The sequence below is a fragment of the Acipenser ruthenus genome, chromosome 29, assembly GCF_902713425.1.
Source record: "Acipenser ruthenus chromosome 29, fAciRut3.2 maternal haplotype, whole genome shotgun sequence".
Classification (NCBI taxonomy): domain Eukaryota; kingdom Metazoa; phylum Chordata; class Actinopteri; order Acipenseriformes; family Acipenseridae; genus Acipenser; species Acipenser ruthenus.
Genome location: NC_081217.1, coordinates 16,326,626 through 16,348,788, shown reverse-complemented (window position 1 = coordinate 16,348,788; position 22,163 = coordinate 16,326,626). Strand labels below are relative to the sequence as shown.

The window sequence follows — 22,163 nt, the reverse complement described above, 5'->3', positions numbered from 1 at the left end:
ACACAAATCCAGTTATTACATTTTTGTTTTCCTATTAAAGCATTGGTCTCTCGTGGGGAAACTGTTTAATCACAACATCCAGGCGTGCATCTGCAGTCCACTCGTTACTGCGCAGTGTAACTGGAAAATATGAAAACGTATGCAAAGCAATTCACACGCCAATAAAAAAGGCAGTCGTGCTGTGAGATTATTTTGCAGAAAAAAAGTGTTTGAGCTGTTTGAGTGTCCCACACTAAGACCTAAGCTGGACAAACAAACCACATAGCGACACAGTGCATTCTCTTGTAGTGCCTCTCTACACAAGGCAGATGGTGTCACCCGTATCAAATTATTAGGAGGTGCTACAGCATAAGCTGCTGATAAACTGTGGAACAAATACTGCTGCACAAGCCAAATTTGCTATTAAAATAATTCTCAGGATATATTAATAAGCCTCAAGGTTGAAAAATAGTTACTTGGAACACCAAACACAAATAACCAACCTCACCCTAGCCCTAACCCTCCTGGCATTGGTACGTGCATTGTGATCTTATGCATTTACTGACATGCTAAAATGATCCAACCCTAAAATGATGCTTAGTATGAGTTTGAATTTACAAAAAAAGCAGACAAGGAAAGCAAGTGTTTCTTAACAGCAAAGCTACAGGTGCTTAATTCACTTTGCAAACTGCAGTGGGCCAGGGCACATTTGGGGTTACACCATTTCAATACTTTCTTTTTTATTTCTCAGAAATGACAACAGTACTGTCTTGGGAGGACACCTTCTTAAGACTGACTGATAGAGAGACTTTTAGCTGTAACTCTCCTGGGGTCACGCAGCTCCTGTACTTCAGCTGAGAAATGAACAATGATTTGTGTTCATCTTGAACTGAGCAGACCTGTGAGGTGCTGTTCTTCTGCTGAGAAATGAACAATGATTTGCATTCATCTCGCACTGAGCAGACCTGTGAGGTGCTGTTCTTCTGCTGAGAAATGAACAATGATTTGCATTCATCTCGCACTGAGCAGACCTGTGAGGTCCTCTTCTTCTGCTGAGAAATGAACAATGATTTGCATTCATCTCGCACTGAGCAGACCTGTGAGGTCCTCTTCTTCTGCTGAGAAATGAAAAATGATTTGTGTTCATCTCGCACTGGGCAAACCTGTGAGATCCTGTTCTTCTGCTGAGAAATGAACACAGGAATCGTGCATCAGCAGTTTCTCTTATCCATTGTTCAGCTCCGCCTCGTTTTTCAACAAGCAAAGATTCTCATGGAAGACCCATCAGATATTTCAGGTGGCAGACAGCTGTGCAATAATTTCAATTCCTCATTCTGCATTTCCAAAGAATGCAATTTTTAACATATGTGCAGTTTGTGTGGCGATGCTCATTCACGTTCCACCTGCCCTCTTTCATTTAAATGACATTCATCATTACTAATCGCCTCTACCCCATCAACATCACGGCTCTATCAGATGCTCTTCAATATCACCCCCATCGTTATTTTTTTTGTTAATTACCTAATTTCTGACCTTACTGGTTTTTCTACGGGTTTAAAATATATCCCTTCTTCCTCTGTTTCTTGTAAAAATCTCCAATCTGTCATAAAGAAACCAGAAGTCATCGATTCTGTCATCAATTCCGAGATCTCAAAGGGATTCATGGAGGGCCCATTTTCATCCCCTCCCTTCCCTCAATTCTGCACAATCCTATTGGTGTAGCTACAAGGAAAAGGTCATGCAAGAAGCGCCTCTTCTATCAGCAGCATTAATTCTCTCATTCCCTCTGATCAGTTTTCTCTTCATTACATCACCATATCTGATGCTATCCATTCCATCAAAATATCAGGACAGGGCTCCTGGTTAGCTAAAGCAGACATTTCCAATGCCTTCAAAGTCATGCCTATACTCCCTTCTCTCCTTCATCTTTTTGGTATCTGTTGGAAGGGGCAATTTTACTTCGCTATTAAACTAACTTGTGGATGCCGCAGCAACCCTAAGATCTTTGATTCACTCTCCGAAGCCCTCTGCTGGATTCTACTAAATATTTTTTGCATCCCCTTTCTGCTACACTTATTGGACGACTTTCTCCATATATCTCCTCCATCAGCCACTCCAGCTGAAGCACTCTTAAAACTCAGGTCTCTCTTCTCAGTAGTCGACGTCCCCCTCTCAGAGGAGAAAACCATCAGTCCAGTTCACTCTCTTGAGTTCCTAGGAATAACTTTGGATACTATTTGATCTGAAGCCTGACTGCCTCCAGATAATCAGGAATGCATTCTCTCTCTCATTCAATCATTTGAGATCAACCATTCCATTTCTATAGGGAACCTTCTTTCACTCCTGGGACATTTCAATTTTGCAATTCCTCAAGGTAGGAAATGTATTTCTCGTTTTCTTGCTCTAACAACAGCTAAAAATCTCAACTCTCACATCAATATTACAGCTGAAACCTGGAAAGACATTAGGATGAGGGGCCCATTTTGGCAGAAAAAAATCTATCTTAATCTTTTGCGATAACCAATCTACTGTTCATATTATTAATAAAGGCCATTCCTCTTTCCCTCTAATAATGCAACTTCTTCGCTGGCTAGTCTGGATTTCAGTTATCAGTAATTATATTTTGAAAGCACAACACCTTCCAGGTATCACTATTAACACTGCGGCCGCTCTTTCTTGTTTACAGATCACGCAATTCAGATGTCTGGCTCCCTCAGCTCAACCTTTCCCTCTACCCATTCCTCCATTCAGCGAATTGGTTTTCAACAAAATTCATACATTTGCAATCTTCTGTCTTCAGCTCATTTCTAAAGCTGTCCTTCCTCATCAATCGCATTCTCCCATTCATTCCGTATAGGTGCAGCAACATCAGCAGCCAACCTTAAAATCAACTAGTCCTTCCTCAGCAGTGGACTCTTACATTCACTCTTCTCTCCTTGATATTATTTCTACTCAACAAAGTATAGCTAGCATGCTCGGAGTGGGGGCCATCTCTCTGCCAGGACCACCAGAGGTTTCCTCCCACTAAAAAGGTTTTTTTTTCCTCTTCGCCGAGTGGCTAGATTAGTTTAATAAAAAAAATAAAAAATATATATAATATTTGTAATTAATCACTAACTATCATTTCTAACTAACAATTTTCTCTCTTCTTTGCATTGGTGCCGCAGTTGAGGGGAGCCAGGGATACTCTTTTGAGGGGAAGTGAAGGTCACTTTCCAACCTTAGAGCCCGACTACGTCGCATCGCCCTCCGAGAGGAAGGTTCCCGCTGGTCAGAGGAGACCCCTAACCAAAAAGCTTTAACTATTTAGTTTTCCATTCTCCTGCTTAAATCTATTCATTCGCACCCGTGCCAGTCTCCCCCTTTGGAGAGCAAAGCTTGCTCCCAATGTTCGAGTCATTGACTCAACTTACTAAAGGTGGCTCTTACAGTTGGGAGGGGGAGACCCCTGGCTCTCTTTATGTGTTTATTTCTTTATTCTCTTTTCCAACACTTTTGTTCTCCCTACATAGATCGCAAGGCTCTCCATGAAACCTCAGAAAGCCAGGGAGACCATGGTTCGTCCTCGATCCTTCCTTAGTTTCCCCTTGGAGGTCTATCAGTTCGGCCTCATCTCCGCGAGTGCGGTTCTCCGAGCAGTCAAGGGGAAACCCCTTATTCTGTTACTAAAGTCACTAGCACTTATTCTTTATTCTAGTAGTGTCTTTACACAGGCCTGGCTCCTGCCTTGTGAAAAACAGTAATAATGATGTTTGAGATCAGCTGACGACTAGTTACATTTGAATGTGTTTTGTCCCTTTTATGAAATTCATACATGCCGATTGGGCTCATAATTGGATGCAAGGCTATTTATGTTGCCACAAGCCTCTGGGAAAATTGTAACTTACCATCTGCTGAGGAAAAAAAGGCATCACTTTTCCAGAAGTGTTTGTGTGCTGTTCTGTCCTGTTTATACACTTCCCCTGACCAGTGCAACAGATTGTCTGGAGCCTAGACAGATCCCACCTGCTCACTGATGGGAAATTAGCTGGCTCCCAAATTATTAGTGTTGCCATTTTTGATTGAATTGTATTGAAATTCATAAACAGCATCCCTGACATGAATTCTGTCATTTCTGAAAGCTGTGTTCTTGGGCTGACAGCAGGCTCTGTGTTGACAGGTGCTTCCATATCCAAGCCTGTGCAAATTACTTTTGAAATGTTCTTTTGAAAGGTGAAAAACAAAAAAACAAATCATTGAATTTAAGATCTACAAAACACAATCCGAGTCGTTCTTGTTCTGTTACATTATCAGGGATTGTATTCCTTTGAAACCAGAGTGTCCACAGTTTTGTTGGTTACATTTAAAAATCAAATGCATTTAAGAACCATACAGTACTGCTTCTTTAGGTTTCTTTATCATTTAAAGAGTACAGTGCAAACTACTTTTTATCATACGGTAACCACACTTGACCTCAATATATTCTGCATTGATTTTAAAAGTTTGGTACTGGCTATATTTAATTAGAATTGTATCATTTTCTCAAGGAAGTACCTGTATTTACATAATTACCCAATTGTGCTGTTGGGAATAGTTAGGTTCTATTGTAAAATGAACCTCAGAAACTGTTTGCTGCTGCCTTCCCCCACAGTATGAAGCTTGGTGTACTTCTCGACAGCAACCTCTCCTTTGATGCCCACATCTCCTCCGTGGTCAAATCTTCCCTCTACCATCTTCGAAGCATCTCCAAAGCCCGTCACTACCTCTCCCTCCCGAATGCGGAGATACTTTGTCATGCATTTGTCTCCTCTTGACTCGACTACTGCAACTCTCTATATGGTGGTCTCCCGGCACGCACTATAAAATGACTGCAGCTAGTTCAGAATGCCGCTGCCAGGATCCTTACCAGATGTAAAAAACGTGATCACATCACCCCCTGTCTTGCCCAGCTGCACTGGCTACCTGTAAAGTTCAGGATTACTTTAAAAACTCTCCTGCTCACCTACAATGTCCTTCATCACACAGGTCCCGAGTACCTCCTCAACCTGCTGACCCGCTATGTCCCTGCCTGCAAGATGAGGTCCTCCGACACTGGCCTGCTTGTTACCCCCAAGCAAAAGTGCACCACACTTGTTTAGCTTCATGGCTCTGTCTCTCAGCTTTGGTGTGTGATGCTCCCACCGTCGCTCGCTTTAAATCAACTCTCAAGACCCACCTGTTCTCTCTTGCTTTCCATGCTATTTAAGCCTGATATCTGCTATTAGCTGCTGTGTTGTTGCTACTATTTCATGTATTATGCTACTTTATCATGTATTATGCATTTTTCACTGTATTGTATTAGGCATTGTTTTTTTACTGTATATCATGTATTATGCACTTCTCCGTATTTAAAGTATTATGGATTTTGGTGTTACTGCATCTTGTAAAGCGCTTTGTAAAGATTGATTGATTGATTGATTGATTGATTGATTGATTGATTGATTGATTGAAAAAACGAAACAAATAAATATTCCTAAAAACAGTCCTAAAAATATAACTAAAATAATAAATTACACTCTTAAGTTAGTCAGGAAAGCATCATTCCAAAAGGAGTTGCTGTGCCTATGTGTGAGTGTATGTGTCTCTAAGTGTGCATGTCTGTGTGTGTGTGTGTGTGTGTGTGTGTGTGTGTGTGTGTGTGTGTGAGTGTGTGTGTGTGTGAGTTTCTGTGTGTGTGTGTGTGTGTGTGAGTGTGTGTCTGTGTGTCTCTCTGTGTCTGTGTGTGTGAGAGTGTGTGTGTGTGTGTGCCTGTGCATGTGTGCCTGTGGGCAGGTATTACTATCAATGTGTGGACAAAATTTGAGAAAATGTCCCCACAAAGATAGTAACTCCTGAAAAAACGACGCTGTGTGGACGTAAAACACATTTTTAAGAAGTAAAAAAAACTTTGTGCCAAACAAAAAGTGCCAAAATATTTAGTTTGTTGACGACTTTCACCCTGTGTGGAGTTTTGTCTGACTGGAGTTCGAAATAGTAAATAAAAATATAGTGAGAGTCAATGAGAAGTCCCCACAAATATAGGAATGCAAAATTGTGTGTGTGTGTGTGGGGGGGGGGGGGGTAAGTGTGTGTGTGTGTGTGTGTGTGAGTGTGTGTGTGTGTGAGTTTCTGTGTGTGTGTGTGTGTGTGTGTGTGAGTGTGTGTGTGTGTGAGTTTCTGTGTGTGTGTGAGTTTCTGTGTGTGTGTGTGTGTGTGTGTGTGTGTGAACAATACTTTATAATCTAGATTCCACAGACTCACTGTGAGAGTTTATTTCGCTGTTATTAAAGTTTACAAGCAGCGGACATTGCCAGGAGATGTGGTGCAAATTACTGCATATTGGCAACATGTATTAAAGTATGTAAAAAGCAAAAAAAAATTCTTAAAACCTTTGACAATTGTACAGCTATAACCTGCTGTCTGGAGGAAAATCATTCAGTTTGACTTTTTCCTGGTAAAGGTCTGAAACTCCCAAGGATGATTTCAAATATATCTAGCAAAATACATTAAGAGCTTTGAACACAGTGTATCGATTCTGCCAAGTATATCCAGTGAATGTACTGTACCTGCAGTGTTTCTTTTGAACAAAATCATGTTCAAATCTATTCTGTAGTTAGATATCAACTCTGTGTGAATAATACAAATGACAAGACAATGACACAAAGACTACAATAGGTGCATTGTCCTGCATTGAATTCTGATATACTCTTGAAGAAAGTTTCAGACCAAAATGCATCAAAAATGCTGAAAATTACGCAATGGCACATTCAGTATTCAACGCAGCCCAGAAATGTAATCTTTTTGTACAGCTGTCATTTGATTTGTTTTGTGAAATCTGATCTCACCTGTGCTCTGTGCCATTGAAAGACATTGCAATCCCAGACCTGACAAAACCATTCTTTTGGCTTCTGTTATAAAATCCCCTTTAAAATGACACATGCGTGTATAAAGAATACATTTTACTGTTCTCTAAAGACACCTATGAGCACCTATGCCTCCACATTGGAGGTAGTGTAACTCGGAGAGTGGTGAGGGATGGAATGGGTCACCTCGCTGTGTTGGGATCCTTTAAGACCTTACTCACTACGAAACAATATCCTTCAATATGATCCTGTTAATAATTTCTTCATGTCTTTTTATCTTGCTTGGCAGTGTTGTTGTTAGTTTGCTCTTAACGATTACAGGATTAATGATTATCATGGTTTCCTTTTCATCTGTCTTCTGGAAGATGTTTGGCTGTTTGACATTCAGTGAGACTGTCTGCAATGTCAGCAATATGCCTCCTGTACTTTAACAAAGTCGAGCAGTGATCCATTCCACAGAAACATTCCAATAAAGTTCTGGATTCTAAACTTGCTTCATTAATCATACACGTCCTTGGTTCTTACTGGCTACCCTTTTGATTACAAGCTTACAGCAGCTAGATCCATCGAGCACTGTACAAAATGCACTATTTTTTAGCATTACAATTTCATGAACCATTAAGAGCAGCTGAAAACTACAGCTACACCAGCTTTCACTAGATAACAATGAGTGTTTGGCTATTGATGAAATGTCTAACAGATACTATATATATATATATATATATGTTGCAAAGCAACAAATATATTGAGTTGTTCATAGAATTTTGTGAACCTGTTGGTTTATTTATTTTTCATGTCGTATTAAGTTAACGGTCCTAGTCTGGAAAAAATAACACAGAGAGGGTTGTTACAATATATACAGCCCATAATCCAAACAGTGCCACCAAAAACGCATTACGCAAAATCTAGTGAATAAATGACATGATCCCCGGTAATAATTCTAATCTAAAGGAGCTCCAGTAGCTGATGAGAGCCTGTGGTCCATCGCGTTCCCTGCAGTGCCTGTGATTGACATCCCCTGTCCTGCTTATTGGATTTCTTCAATCTTTGAAAGTAACAGGTCTGTAACTTTATTGTCTGAGGCGGGTCTGTTAGGTCTGATAAAGCAGCTCTGTTGCCAGGAGATCAGTAGCTCTGTCTTCTGTGCATCGACATGGATTTACTTTGCTTTAAAAAAATGCAACTACAGCTTTGTGCTCAGTGGTGTGTGTATCGATTCCATCGCCTAAAGGATTATACACAGAGAACAGTTTACAGAATTCCTTGAGGCAGTGCCTGCGTTGGAGCTGCCCCCCCACACATTCCTGTAGCAGTGCCTGTGTGTGCACACTCATTGGAGCTGACCCCCACACATTCCTGTAGCAGTGCCTGTGCGTGCACACTCATTGGAGCTGACCCCCACACACTCCTGTAGCAGTGCCTGTGTGTGCACACTCATTGGAGCTGACCCCCACACATTCCTGTAGCAGTGCCTGTGTGTGCACACTCATTGGAGCTGACCCCCACACACTCCTGTAGCAGTGCCTGTGTGTGCACACTCATTGGAGCTGACCCCCACACATTCCTGTAGCAGTGCCTGTGTGTGCACACTCATTGGAGCTCACCCCTGCACACTCCTGTAGCAGTGCCTGTGTGTGCACACTCATTGGAGCTCACCCCTGCACACTCCTGTAGCAGTGCCTGTGTGTGCACACTCATTGGAGCTCACCCCTGCACACTCCTGTAGCAGTGCCTGTGTGTGCACACTCATTGGAGCTCACCCCTGCACACTCCTGTAGCAGTGCCTGTGTGTGCACACTCATTGGAGCTCACCCCTGCACACTCCTGTAGCAGTGCCTGTGTGTGCACACTCATTGGAGCTCACCCCTGCACACTCCTGTAGCAGGGGGATTAAAAATCAAGCGAAGCTGAAGATGTGAGTAGTTATATGCAGTATTAGATATCACCATGTTAATTTTTAACCAATGAGAATGCAGCATTTGGTTTTGACAGTTGCTCTTAGCCAATCAGGATCGACCAGAAGTCCTGCCTCCCAGTTTTTGTAATGCGTTTGTAGTTTTTAAGCAATTCCGGAAGTCCCACCCTCCCATCCTGTCACGTGTATGTAGTCTTTAGGGTAATTATGGAAACCATATTCCATGTTTGTAGTTTGTCACAGTAAAATGGTGAATTAAACAAAGGTTTGGGGTATTATTTTAATTTGTGTTATATTCTTTATTTCAGAAAAAAAATGATAAGTTAAATGGGGAAAACAGGGGTGGTACAATACATGGGCTTTTAAAAAAATAAAACAAGCTTTTTTACAAAAATAAAATAAGATATAGAGAAATAGAATGAGCAGTAAAAATGGGAAAAACAAAAAGGTACAAAGTGTTGAAAAAATAAATAAATAAAAATATCTTGAAAGTGTTAAAGCATTAAAATGTTAAAACAAGATTATTTAAAAAATGACTTTTTAAGAAAGGACTTAAGACCCAGTGGACGTATGTCCACATGGTAGATGCAGCTTTTATTGATACGAATAGATATTGCTAAAAAATGAACTAAAGAATATAACACAAATCAAAAAATAATACCCCAAACCTTTGTTTAATTCACCATTTTACTGTGACAAACTACAAACATGGAACATGGTTTCCATAAGTGCCCTAAAGACTACATACACATGACAGGAACTGGGAGGCAGAACTTCTGGTCAATCCTGATTGGCTAAGGGCACCTGTCAAAACCAAATGCTGCATTCTCATTGGTTAAAAAAAATTAACATGGTGATATCTAATACTGCGTATAACTACTGATGTGCACTTCATTATTTATTAAACGGAACATTCAGATGCTGACGGCTGATTGGCTGATAACTGTGCCTCAGAAGTCCACACAGGATCCTTAGCAACAGACAGGGTTTTTTTCTTTTCTTCTGGTCGTCAATAAGCTGCCTCCAAATATAAAATCAATTCTCATAGTTTAAGCACATATTGGAGAATGAACACATTAATTGATGGAGTGCTTTTGACAATCCAGAGGTTTTACACAAGTGTACAGGATTTTCTAGCTGCAGGTTCCTTTTACAGTTCTTTATGTTTTTTATTTGTTGCTTTCTTATCTCTCCACACAATTATTTTGAATGAACCGCATGCAGCCTACTCTCACATCAAAAAGCCATGGCTTCCTATAGTATACTAATCGTAGCTTCTCTGAATCTCTGAACCTACTGTAGGCAAGACTGGGGATTCAATTCAATTTAGCTGGAAAAAAATTCATGCAATAAACAAAGCAAATCTGGATACGTTTTAGTGTTAATCGAACAGCATTACAAATCTGTTTGTTGCATACAGCACTTCCCCTTTATTGTGCTACTTGACTTAACATAAAAAAATGTGAAATATTGAAAGTAGTGAATTAGTGCAGCAGGAGTGTTACTGTAGCACCAGTGTACAACACAGGTTAAAGTCCAATAGAGGTCAAAACACAGAGAGGTAAAGAAGCTTATAAAGGGATAGGGACAGAGATTTTTAAACACCCTTTACATAAAAACGATCATCTTCATAAATTCAGCACAAACTACGAGCCAGTGATTACTTTCCATCATGGGCTGGCAATGGCATCCCTCTGTAACCCTGGAGCGAGGAAGCAGATGCCTGTTTGAAAGGGGCTCTTTGCAAACCTCTTTCATTTAGATCCTCATGCATGAGCAAACTGCAGCCTGGCTGCTATTGACGAAAAACAGTAATGAGTTCACAAACAATAACTTGAAGCTCCTTTTTGCTGGGAAAAAAATAACAGCCACAGGAAAAATGTATCTGGCATTACGAGCGGCGATAATTCTCTCTGGAACACTTTCCACTGAACCCTGTTATTACTGATCCTGCTCTTTAGTTTCATCAAACACATCTTGAATCTCTGCTACCATAAAAGCCCACGGTATTACTCACCAGGTGCATGACACAGTGAGCCAGGGTGAGCTACAATACTGTAAACGCATAGTACAGCAAGCATGGCAAACTGCAGGTTTACAAAGGTAAACAGGTAACATGTTCCTTTAGGGATCTGTTTTATACTATCTATAAACATGTTATTAATTATGCAGTTATAGATTGTGATTAGAAACAATAGCATGAAATTACAATGCACTTGTAAAATCATTTTTGCTATAACATGTTATAAGACGTGTTACATGATTCCTATGCATAACCACTTGTGATGGATCCCTAAGCTAAGTGCCAATTCAGTAAAGAATATGAATATATCACACAGTATTGTTTTGGCAGTGCCATAAATCTTGATTGAATTCAGACATTATCAGCAACTTTAGAATATGATATGGAGCTATTTAAAAAATGATCTAGTGATAAACGGCTATCCGTTCTTAACAATCTTCAAAGCCTTTAATAGCGTTGTTATAGTTACAGTGATCCTGAAACTGCCATGTGGGCAGATCCAGACAGCTGCTTACCCCAAGGGCTTCTCCAGACGGCTTGCTGGTGAGCCCACGATCTCCCCCAAAGTGCAGAAAGTCTGCCCGAGAAAGTCCTGGTGAACACAAAAAGCAGGGTCAGAGACACACTGCAGAGCAACACCTTTAAAAGAATTTGTATGCATGCAAAGACGTACGTTGAGTTCGGAGGGCTTCCAGTAGGTGGGCAGGCAGCAGCGTTAACACAACAAAACACATCATGTAACATAAAACACAAGCACAGTACAGGACAGTAAATCATACAAAAACAGGTATATACATTCATAGGGATCTGTGTACAGGTCTATACATTTATAGGGATCTGTGTACAGGTAGGCACATTCATAGGGATCTGTCTACAAGGATATACATTCATAGGGATCTGTGTACAGGTCTATACATTTATAGGGATCTGTGTACAGGTAGGCACATTCATAGGGATCTGTCTACAAGGATATACATTCATAGGGATCTGTGTACAGGTAGGCACATTCATAGGGATCTGTGTACAGGTAGGCACATTCATAAGGATTTGTGTACAGGTAGGCACATTCATAAGGATCTGTGTACAGGTAGGCACATTCATAGGGATCTGTGTACAGGTCTATACATTTATAGGGATCTGTGTACAGGTAGGCATATTCATAGAGATCTGTGTACCGGTATATACATTCATAGGGATCTGTCTACAGGGATATACATTCTTAGGGATCTGTGCACAGGTATATACATTTATAGGGATCTGTGTACAGATAGGCACATTCATAGAGATCTGTGTACAGGTTTATACATTCATAGGGATCTGTGTACAGGTAGGGACATTCATTGGGATCTGTCTACAGGTATATACATTCATAGGGATCGTCGTACAGGTACGTGTGAGTGACTGCAAAACCCCTTATAAAAACAAATACCAACTACATTTATATTTTAATCCATCAAAACGGATAACTCATGAGCCGTGCTTAATTTGTAAATAAAGAAGTGCCGGGGCATATCCATATATAGTGGCATTTTTATTACCAGGATAAAAACATATATTCAATTGTTTATCGTTATAAGGGATTTAAGCAGGTATTAGTATTCGAGTCATTTCTTATAGCTTGAAAATGAGAAAATATATTCTTACTTACATGTTTAGACAGATCTGGGCTTTTTGAATCCACGTCATAACTGCAATCACAAGCAATGCAGATTTTAAAGAAAACACATTAGAGATGTGGCTTGTCAATGTCCTGACATCTGCACACATGCCTACTGTAGCTACATGTATGTACATGTATGACTTGTGCAGTATGTGGTCATGATTAAGAACTAATCAACGAATAAGCCAGAAGATGAATAAGACTGTTGCAAAAGCCAAGGTAAAAGCTACCTCGACGTGTCTTAAATATGTTTGCATTGAGACAAACAATCAAAACAGTGAGTATTTGTAGAAACAGTAGTTGTCCTAGGGGTTGATTTTTGAAACCTATAACCTGTCACGGTAGGCCACAACTGGATTTTTTTAGAGCATTTTACAGCCTCCATGGGGAGTCCTTGGCGCTGTATTCTTGTTCAATTCACTCTATTGATTTTATACGGATTGCATTTCAGTATTATCTTTAATTACACAAATTCATTTTGCAGTTTGTTTAGGGCTAAAACAAAGCTTTCAGATTTACAGAGTACTATGTTCATGGCCTCCCCCCTCCCGTAGGGTTGGAATAAGATGCTGCAGAGTGAAATGTCAAGTGACATTATTAAAAATAAAAGTGCATTATCAGCTGGCATATCCCTTGATGAAATGCCCCAAGGGAACATCAACAGATTCAAGTTAATTGCATGCAAATGAATGCAACGAATCATGCCCCTATTGGGGTGAACATTTGAGCACATATTTGCCAGAAATGATTAAATGTGTTGCCACAGAGCTGGGCAATGCAGTCTCTTCAGGTATGGAAATGCCACTGACCATAGTCATTTATGAAGCTTCTCCCCCAAAACTGCGTAGGCCTCCAGCTAGTTAAAACCACAGCATATTTTATTAAGTAATACACTTATTATCAACACTCCGGGGGTGTTGTGTAAAGTTTAACTGCAGTCTGCATGTGGTGGATTTATACTTCATGCTTCACTCACAGAGATGTAACACCTTGTTTCAGGACATTACCCCATATTACAATGGACTATCCAAACTGTGGAATTTAGTTACCAGTAGGAATTTCCCTTCTATCTGCTGAGCTCTCTGTCTGCTGGCTTGTTTCTGGAGAGTGAGTGGCACCTGCTTCTATCGCGGGTTGAATGTTCTTGAGCAGTTATGTCTTGAGTGGTTATGTCTTGAGTGGTTATGTCTTGAGCGGTATGTCTTGGGTGGTTATGTCTTGAGTGGTTATGTCTTGAGTGGTTATGTCTTGAGTGGTTATGTCTTGAGCGGTTATGTCTTGGGTGGTTATGTCTTGAGTGGTTATGTCTTGAGTGGTTATGTCTGGGGTGGTTAGGTCTTGGGTGGTTATGTCTTGAGTGGTTATGTCTTGAGTGGTTATGTCTTGAGTTGTTATGTCTTGGGTGGTTATGTCTTGAGTGGTTATGTCTTGAGTGGTTATGTCTTGGGTGGTTATGTCTTGAGTGGTTATGTCTGGGGTGGTCATGTCTTGAGTGGTTATGTCTTGAGTGGTTATGTCTTGGGTGGTTATGTCTTGAGTGGTTATGTCTTGAGTGGTTATGTCTTGAGTGGTTATGTCTTGAGTTGTTATGTCTGGGGTGGTTATGTCTTGAGTGGTTATGTCTTGAGTGGTTATGTCTTGGGTGGTTATGTCTTGAGTGGTTATGTCTGGGGTGGTCATGTCTTGAGTGGTTATGTCTTGAGTGGTTATGTCTTGAGTGGTTATGTCTTGAGTTGTTATGTCTTGGGTGGTTATGTCTTGAGTGGTTATGTCTTGGGTGGTTATGTCTTGGATGGTTATGTCTTAAGTGGTTACTGTAGGTCTTGAGTGGTTATGTCTAGGGTGGTTATGTCTGGGGTGGTCATGTCTTGGGTGGTTATGTCTGGGGTGGTTAGGTCTTGGGTGGTTATGTCTTGAGTGGTTATGTCTTGAGTGGTTATGTCTTGAATGGTTATGTCTTGGGTGGTTATGTCTGGGGTGGTTATGTCTTGAGTGGTTATGTCTTGAGTTGTTATGTCTTGGGTGGTTATGTCTTGAGTGGTTATGTCTTGAGTGGTTATGTCTTGGGTGGTTATGTCTGGGGTGGTTATGTCTTGGGTGGTTATGTCTTGGGTGGTTATGTCTGGGGTGGTTATGTCTTGGGTGGTTATGTCTGGGGTGGTTATGTCTTGAATGGTTATGTCTTGAGTTGTTATGTCTTGAGTGGTTATGTCTTGAGTGGTTATGTCTTGAGTGGTCATGTCTTGAGTGGTTATGTCTGGGGTGGTTATGTCTGGGGTGGTTATGTCTTGGGTGGTTATGTCTTGAATGGTTATGTCTTGGGTGGTTATGTCTGGGGTGGTTATGTCTTGGGTGGTTATGTCTTGAGTGGTTATGTCTTGAGTGGTTATGTCTTGGGTGGTTATGTCTGGGGTGGTTATGTCTTGAGTGGTTATGTCTTGAGTTGTTATGTCTTGGATGGTTATGTCTTGAGTGGTTATGTCTTGGGTGGTTATGTCTGGGGTGGTTATGTCTTGAGTGGTTATGTCTTGAGTTGTTATGTCTTGGGTGGTTATGTCTTGAGTGGTTATGTCTTGAGTGGTTATGTCTTGAGTGGTTATGTCTTGGGTGGTTATGTCTTGAGTGGTTATGTCTTGAGTGGTTATGTCTTGAGTGGTTATGTCTTGAGTGGTTATGTCTGGGGTGGTTATGTCTGGGGTGGTTATGTCTTGGGTGGTTATGTCTTGAGTGGTTATGTCTTGAGTTGTTATGTCTTGGGTGGTTATGTCTTGAGTTGTTATGTCTTGGGTGGTTATGTCTTGAGTGGTTATGTCTTGAGTGGTTATGTCTTGAGTTGTTATGTCTTGAGTGGTTATGTCTTGAGTTGTTATGTCTTGGGTGGTTATGTCTTGAGTTGTTATGTCTTGAGTGGTTATGTCTTGAGTGGTTATGTCTTGAGTGGTTATGTAAGGGGTGGTTATGTCTTGGGTGGTTAGGTCTTGAGTTGTTATGTCTTGGGTGTTCTGTAGACATGGTTTCCGTTACTTGGATATAAAATGTCTGGCTTGTTTCCGAAAATGGTCTAATTTATAGTGAAAGCTGCCTAGGGCCATCTCTTTATAAAGACCACCTGTTTACACAGACACACAAGGCCACATTGACTTGTTTTCCAAAAATAGCATATATTTTTCCAGGGACTGACAAACAGGAGGAATTTGTAGGTTTTTGATGGCATGTTTAGTTTAATTTGAACTTCTCTGGCATAGGATTCCATATTATGTTCTAACATAGGGCAGCAGTGTGGAGTAGTGGTTAGGGCTCTGGACTCTTGACCGGAGGGTCGTGGGTTCAATCCCAGGTGGGGGGCACTGCTGCTGTACCCTTGATCAAGGTACTTTACCTAGATTGCTCCAGTAAAAACCCAACTGTATAAATGAGTGATTGTATGTAAAATAATGTGATATCTTGTAACAATTGTAAGTCGCACTGGATAAGGGTGCCTGCTAAGAAATTAATAAATAATAATAATAACAGCACAAGCCTTTGAAACTTTGAAGCCATACAGTCCCATCTCCTACCATGACCACAATGTTTCATATCCTTCTAGCATCATCACTGGGTTAGGGCATAATTAGCTGTTGGTTTCCCTTTCTTATTCCATAATGTTCCATTGTCTATTTTTATCTGTTTTAGAGGTATACATTTCGAGTCATTCAAGTATTAGATTATACTTCAGAATATAGAATGCATTACCTTACCTTAACATAAAAAGTAATAAAAGAACAATTTCCAGATGTTCCTTCCTAAACTAAATGTCAGATTCAGGGACCTGATATAAGCCTTGTTCAGGTCTCTTGCCAGTAGAAATATGGGTACAAGCACCCTTGTCTGAAAGATATACAATTCCTGCAGCTAATGTTCCAACCTTCCAGCAATGGCATAACCCAGAAAAGCAATAACTTACAAGTCAAAGCGTAGATTCTGTTTTTCTTCAAAGAAGTAATCTAGGATGTATTTCCGGATGAAGTCTGGGTTCAATGTGTTGTCAATCACTTCTGTTCTTCCAAACTGTTAAGAGAAGAGACACATTGAGACACGTGAGCCAGACACTGAAAGACCATCACAGATAACCCTTGTGCAGTTAGTCAGCTTGGTCATCCATGGTGACTGCAAAGTGAATTCCTGCTGCACCAGCCAGGTTAACATCTGTACAACAGCCTACACCCAGCTTACTACATTCCACGTGTACTCATACCCTTCTGAAGGTGTCCCATAGTAAAAGCAAAGCAGAGTGTTATAAAGCACAGTGAAAGCATGGTAAAGCAGAGGTCAGCAATGGAAAGAATAGCTAGGTATTGTAAAGCATATTAATACACATGGAAAACTAGAGCAAACTATAGTAAATGCATAATATAATCATGGGAAAAAGGGGAGGACTGCAAAAATACAGTGCAGAAATACAGTGGTAAAACTTGTATAGGATTGCTTTATAATCAATTCTTAGTCATCATACAAGGGCCTCCCCCACATATTCACTGTATCAGTCAAGGTGTCCTAATATCCCATAAGCATATATGGCAGTTCTTTCATGAGTTCATTATATCATGTGTCTTAATCAATGCAGATTGCCATTAGCATACTCAGTATGCACTGCCTGCTCCAAGCTGGGAGCTTTAGTTAGAACCCTTGTGATGCTAATTGCAGCTGGATTGAGCTTTTTATGCCCACTAATTAATTCCCAAACCGGAGCAGACTGATGATATATAATTAGCTGCTGCCTAATTAATGGACTTCACACCTAATCATGTGTAATTCTGAAAGCACTCAGTGCTTGTCGGATTTACGTTTCCTTTCCCATGCCTTGTGTTATTTACTCTTAATTCCTGTGGATGGAAGCAGGTGGTTGACAGTCAGCAGAAGAACAGGAAGGTTCTCCTGAGGACTGGGAGAGCTGGGAGGCAGAACAACCATCTCACTCCCTTGGGTTGCCGTCCCAACGTCCAGGGATGGGTTGAACCATACCTATGGGACAGTGTGGAGGACTCAACACTCCTGTTGCTCCTGTTATACCTGCTCTGACAATCTATAGAGAACTATACGCTGATAAAAAGTAGGAAGACACTCTATGAACACCAACCTGTGATAACGAGAATGGAAAACCTTTGTGTTAAAATGAATTCCATTCATTTGTTGCATTGTAATCAACACTGAACTACTGGCAAGTCCGAGAGTAAGTGATGAACAAACTTATGTGTAAAAATCTTGGGCTTGGCATTCATCTTATAATATCCACTGATTGGCCCATTTTCAAGTCTCTCTTTATTGAAAACACAAGCATAAAGCACAGCTGTATTTGACTGTTTAATCAGCTCAGCTGAGGAAATGTAACAGTCAGTGTATGCTAACAGTTTGTCAAAGGTCGGGGTGGACCTCTGACCTCACCTACAGAGAAACTGCTCAGCTGCTTAACAAACAAACCAATCCCTGTGACACTGCAATGACACCCCTGACCCTGTCTTCATGGGTGCTGCTTTAAAAAAGCACAGCACTACTCACCCTGAGCTCTGGAATGAAACATTGACCTCAGTCCTCTCATGATGAGCATGTTTTTCTATTGCTTTTATGCAGGGGTGAAATTCTGCCGGTACTCACCAGTACTCTGTACCAGGACATTTTAAATTTGCTTTTCATCCAACGTGGATGCATTCCATCCACTCACACAGTCCACTAGCGCAACGTTTCTCAAATCATCAATCAATCAATTCATCTTTATTTTATATAGCGCCTTTCATAGTGGACCACCAAAGTGCTTTACAAGATGCAGTAACAACAAGAAAATCCATAGTACTTTAAATAAAGAGAAATGCATAATACATGATATACAGTAAAAAAAAAAAAAGCATAATACATTAAATACATGATAGTAGCATAATACATGAAACAGTAGCACAGCTTGCTTTCATTCAGCACAGTTCATGCTGCTTACATTCCGTTTCCTCACACTGCTTCTGTTTCTGTTAGCTGCTATTGGCCACCATTATCATCAGTATAATCACTGCGTGTTGATTGGCCGAGCTTTCATTCTGATCAGATTTCATTTTGGCATGAGTCACAAATCTCCGCCCATTTCGCTTTGTGTCAGTGCTCATTCGTGGATCAACGAGAGAAGACCTTAGCAGTGCAACGTGAAAACAGCAGTATGGAGCAATTATCATTATTATGAAGTAATAATTATTTTCTTTAGTGTGTCTGAGAAACTATCAGAATATTCGAACGACCATTGCTGCACATTAATTTGAAGGCAAAAATCCACGTCAGTGTTCGCAATAAATTACATAGTTGAAATAAGAAATAATTATCATAACGCGTTTTGCCTTGCACTGATTTACCACATTGGCAGAATTTGCATGAAATTTTCTAAAATGGCAAGAGATGTGTGGGACAGTAGGGATTAACATTAAAAAAACAGGATCAGCAAAGTGCAGCTTCAGATTTGGGAGTCAGAATCGGGATACAGATGTAGGTGCGCTTCACGCTTTTCAAACACTGGCCCAACTTGCAAGGTACATTGTTAAGCACAGTGATCAACGTTGTGTTTTGTGATCTATTATTTTCTGTTATGAGGACTGTAATAAATGAAAACCAAAAAGGTGAGGTGTTTTTTCTTTGTACAATGCCCCCTTTTCTAAAACATTTTGAAGAGTTTATTTAAGTTAAATGTGAGTTTTCACTTGTGTGTACATCTAAAAAAAAAAAAAAAAGGCTGACGTAAACCACAATAATGATATTACTTTATGAAAATGTGTCTTTTACCATTTTGTTTCTTGTGCAGAAACCACAATACCAGGGATAAAATAAAAATAAAAGACTACTTTTATACTGTTTCTGCCTGAAAAATATTTTTTTCTGGAGTAGATCATAGTAATTAATCTACACAGAAACACAACAGAGAAGCACACAGAACATATTATTGTAAGATAAGTAATAAGTTCAAAATAAATAAAAGAAACAGGGATATATGTTCTAATCCAATGCTATTCTAGTAGCATGGCCAGGTCCTGTTGTAGGTGAGTATCCAGGGTCTGGAAAGTATGGGGATGATTTCAGAGAATACTATGGAGATTAAAATGGCCAAGTACATCATTAGAAGTAGCAGTGCCTCTTACATAATACATTTAAGGGGTATTTTAGCCCCTATTGTGCATTGTTTGACTTAGACCTTTTTTGTATAATTTTTTCATAGCACAGTTTTTTATATGCAATTTGTTTTATAACATTATCCCTTTTTTAGGATATCTTGAAACAAAACTCCCTCTGCAGCAGCTACTGCATAGTGTAATATTTCTTAATGCTTGTCATTTAACTTCAGTGTTATATTACAGTACATGACTGAGTGATACAAGCAGAGGGGACAAAGCTTTCAGTATTTTCAGCTTCTTCGTTTATGGTGAATTGGTTATAATTGATCAATTATTTAATTGCATAAGAGAGAAAAGAACCTCAACGGGCACAAGCCTGGAGTTAAATGGCCAAGAGCTTGTGAGAAAACTGCATGGGACACAGTAAACACAGATCTCTGCGTTGCATTGGAAAGATTAAGTGGAACAGTTGAAAAGAAGCTGGATAAATTTGGGGACATCATCTACGCATATGGAAGTGAGAGGTTTGGAGTTGAAAAAAGGAAGGAAAAAGTACAAACTATTCCTGGAAAGTCTAGACGGCAGCAGGAGATTGAACGCTTAGTTAGAGAAAGGAGACAGCTGAGGAACCAATGGAGAAGAGCAGAACAAAGTCAGAAGGAGGGACTCAATCTCTTACAAAGGGTCATAAAAGATAAGCTTGCAACATTGCGCAGAGCTGAGCGCCTACGGAAACGCTACAAAAAGAAGGAGCGTGCGAGAGCGAACTTTTATAAAGACCCATTCAAATTTGTAAAGAAGTTATTCACCAGTGAGAAGAATGGCACACTAAAAGCATCTAAGGTTGAGCTGGAGAGATATTTGGAGGAAACACATACAGATTCAAAAAGGCAGGAGCCTATGTCAGTTCCGTCAGACATCCCACCTATCAATCCACCAGAATACCAAATGGAAGACTGTGCACCTAAGTGGAAAGAAATAGAGCAAGCTGTGAAAAAAGCAAGGGCTTCATCATCTCCAGGGCCTAATGGAGTTCCGTACAGAGTGTACAAGAGTGCTTCAGGAGTTCTACGAATTCTGTGGAAATTGATGAAAGTGGCATGGGAAAAACAGGTTGTACCAAGAGCATGGCGCCGAGCAGGTGGAGTCTTTATACCTAAAGAAAAAGATTCTACAAGCATCAGTCAGTTTCGTCCCATTTCCCTATTAAATGTAGAAGGCAAGATTTTCTTCAGCATTATTGCTCAGAGATTGTCAGCTTACCTATTAAAGAACTGCTTCATTGACACTTCAATACAAAAAGCGGGCATTCCAGGTTTCCCAGGTTGCTTAGAACACATCAATGTGATCTGGCAACAAATTCAATCAGCTAAAAAGGAGAGGAAGGAGCTCCATGTGACATTCCTGGATTTGGCTAATGCATATGGTTCAGTGCCACATGAACTACTTTGGGCAGCATTTGATTTTTTCAGTGTACCGATGACAATAACAAATTTAGTGAAAGCCTATTTTGGAGATTTGCAATTCAGTTTTTCAACTTCAGAATTCAGCACTACATGGCAATGCCTTGAGGTTGGAATAATGGCAGGATGCACCATTTCTCCACTGGCTTTTACCATGGCAATGGAAGTAATCATTAGGGCATCAAAATGGGTAGTAGGAGGAGAGCGCTTGGCTTCTGGAATGCGACTACCACCAATTCGAGCATACATGGATGACATGTCAACCATGACTACAACAGTAGCCTGCACTAATCGATTATTGGGCAAATTAACCAATAACATTGAATGGGCACGAATGCAATTCAAGCCCACTAAATCAAGGAGCATCTCTATAATTAAAGGCAAAGTAGTAGATAAAACATTCTTCATTAATGGTGAGGCAATACCAACAGTGTCTGAGAAGCCAGTGAAGAGTCTTGGGAGATGGTACGACGGGGATCTAAAGGACACAGTTCGTGTGGGAGAAGTTAGACAACAAGCAGTGGAAGGGTTGAAGAGCATAGACAGCTGCGCTCTACCAGGTAAACTAAAACTCTGGTGCTTTCAGTTTGGTCTACTGCCGAGGTTGCTGTGGCCACTGACTGTGTACGAGGTTTCTTTGACAACAGTAGAGAAGCTGGAAGCTTTAATCAGTTCATACATCAGGAAATGGTTGGGAGTTCCACGCTGCCTCAGCAGAGTGGGACTTTATGGTAAAGGAATACTGCAGCTACCAGTCTCTGCTCTAACCGAGGAGTTTAAGTGCGCCAAGGTCAGACTGGAAATGACATTAGTAGAGTCACGCGATAAATGCGTAAGGGAGGCAGCACCTGTGTTGAAAACTGGAAGAAAGTGGGCGGCAAAGAAAGCTGTGGAAGATGCAAAGGCTGCCCTTCGAATTGGTGATATCATGGGGCAAGTTCAGCATGGAAGAGGGGGTCTTGGTTTCAGTTCAACCCCTCCTACATGGCACAAGGCGGCCCCAGCTCAAAGGAGGAAGCTGGTAGTCAACGAGGTGCAAAAGCAGGAGGAGAGGATGAGGTGTATAAAGGCCATTTCCCAGGCCAAACAGGGAGAATGGATGAGATGGGAGAGTGTGGAACAACGCAAGATTGGCTGGCAAGACC

The 22,163-nt window shown here is 40.6% G+C and overlaps 1 protein-coding gene across 3 annotated transcripts in view; it reads right to left on the bottom strand.

Annotated features, from left to right (window-relative positions):
* Positions 1-22,163, bottom strand: part of LOC117425621 (copine-8-like) — a 158,958-nt gene that overhangs the window by 95,110 nt on the left and 41,685 nt on the right. The window contains exons 4-7 of one of the 3 annotated variants that reach the window (XM_059004003.1): positions 16,381-16,484; positions 12,426-12,465; positions 11,451-11,465; positions 11,293-11,369 (exon numbers count right to left, since the gene is read on the bottom strand). In XM_059004003.1, coding sequence (XP_058859986.1) covers positions 11,293-11,369; positions 11,451-11,465; positions 12,426-12,465; positions 16,381-16,484 — 236 coding nt within the window. Of the gene's footprint in view, positions 1-11,288; positions 11,370-11,450; positions 11,466-12,425; positions 12,466-16,380; positions 16,485-22,163 lie in introns of those variants that run through there. The other 2 variants (XM_059004004.1, XM_034042739.2) reach the window with 2 other exon arrangements.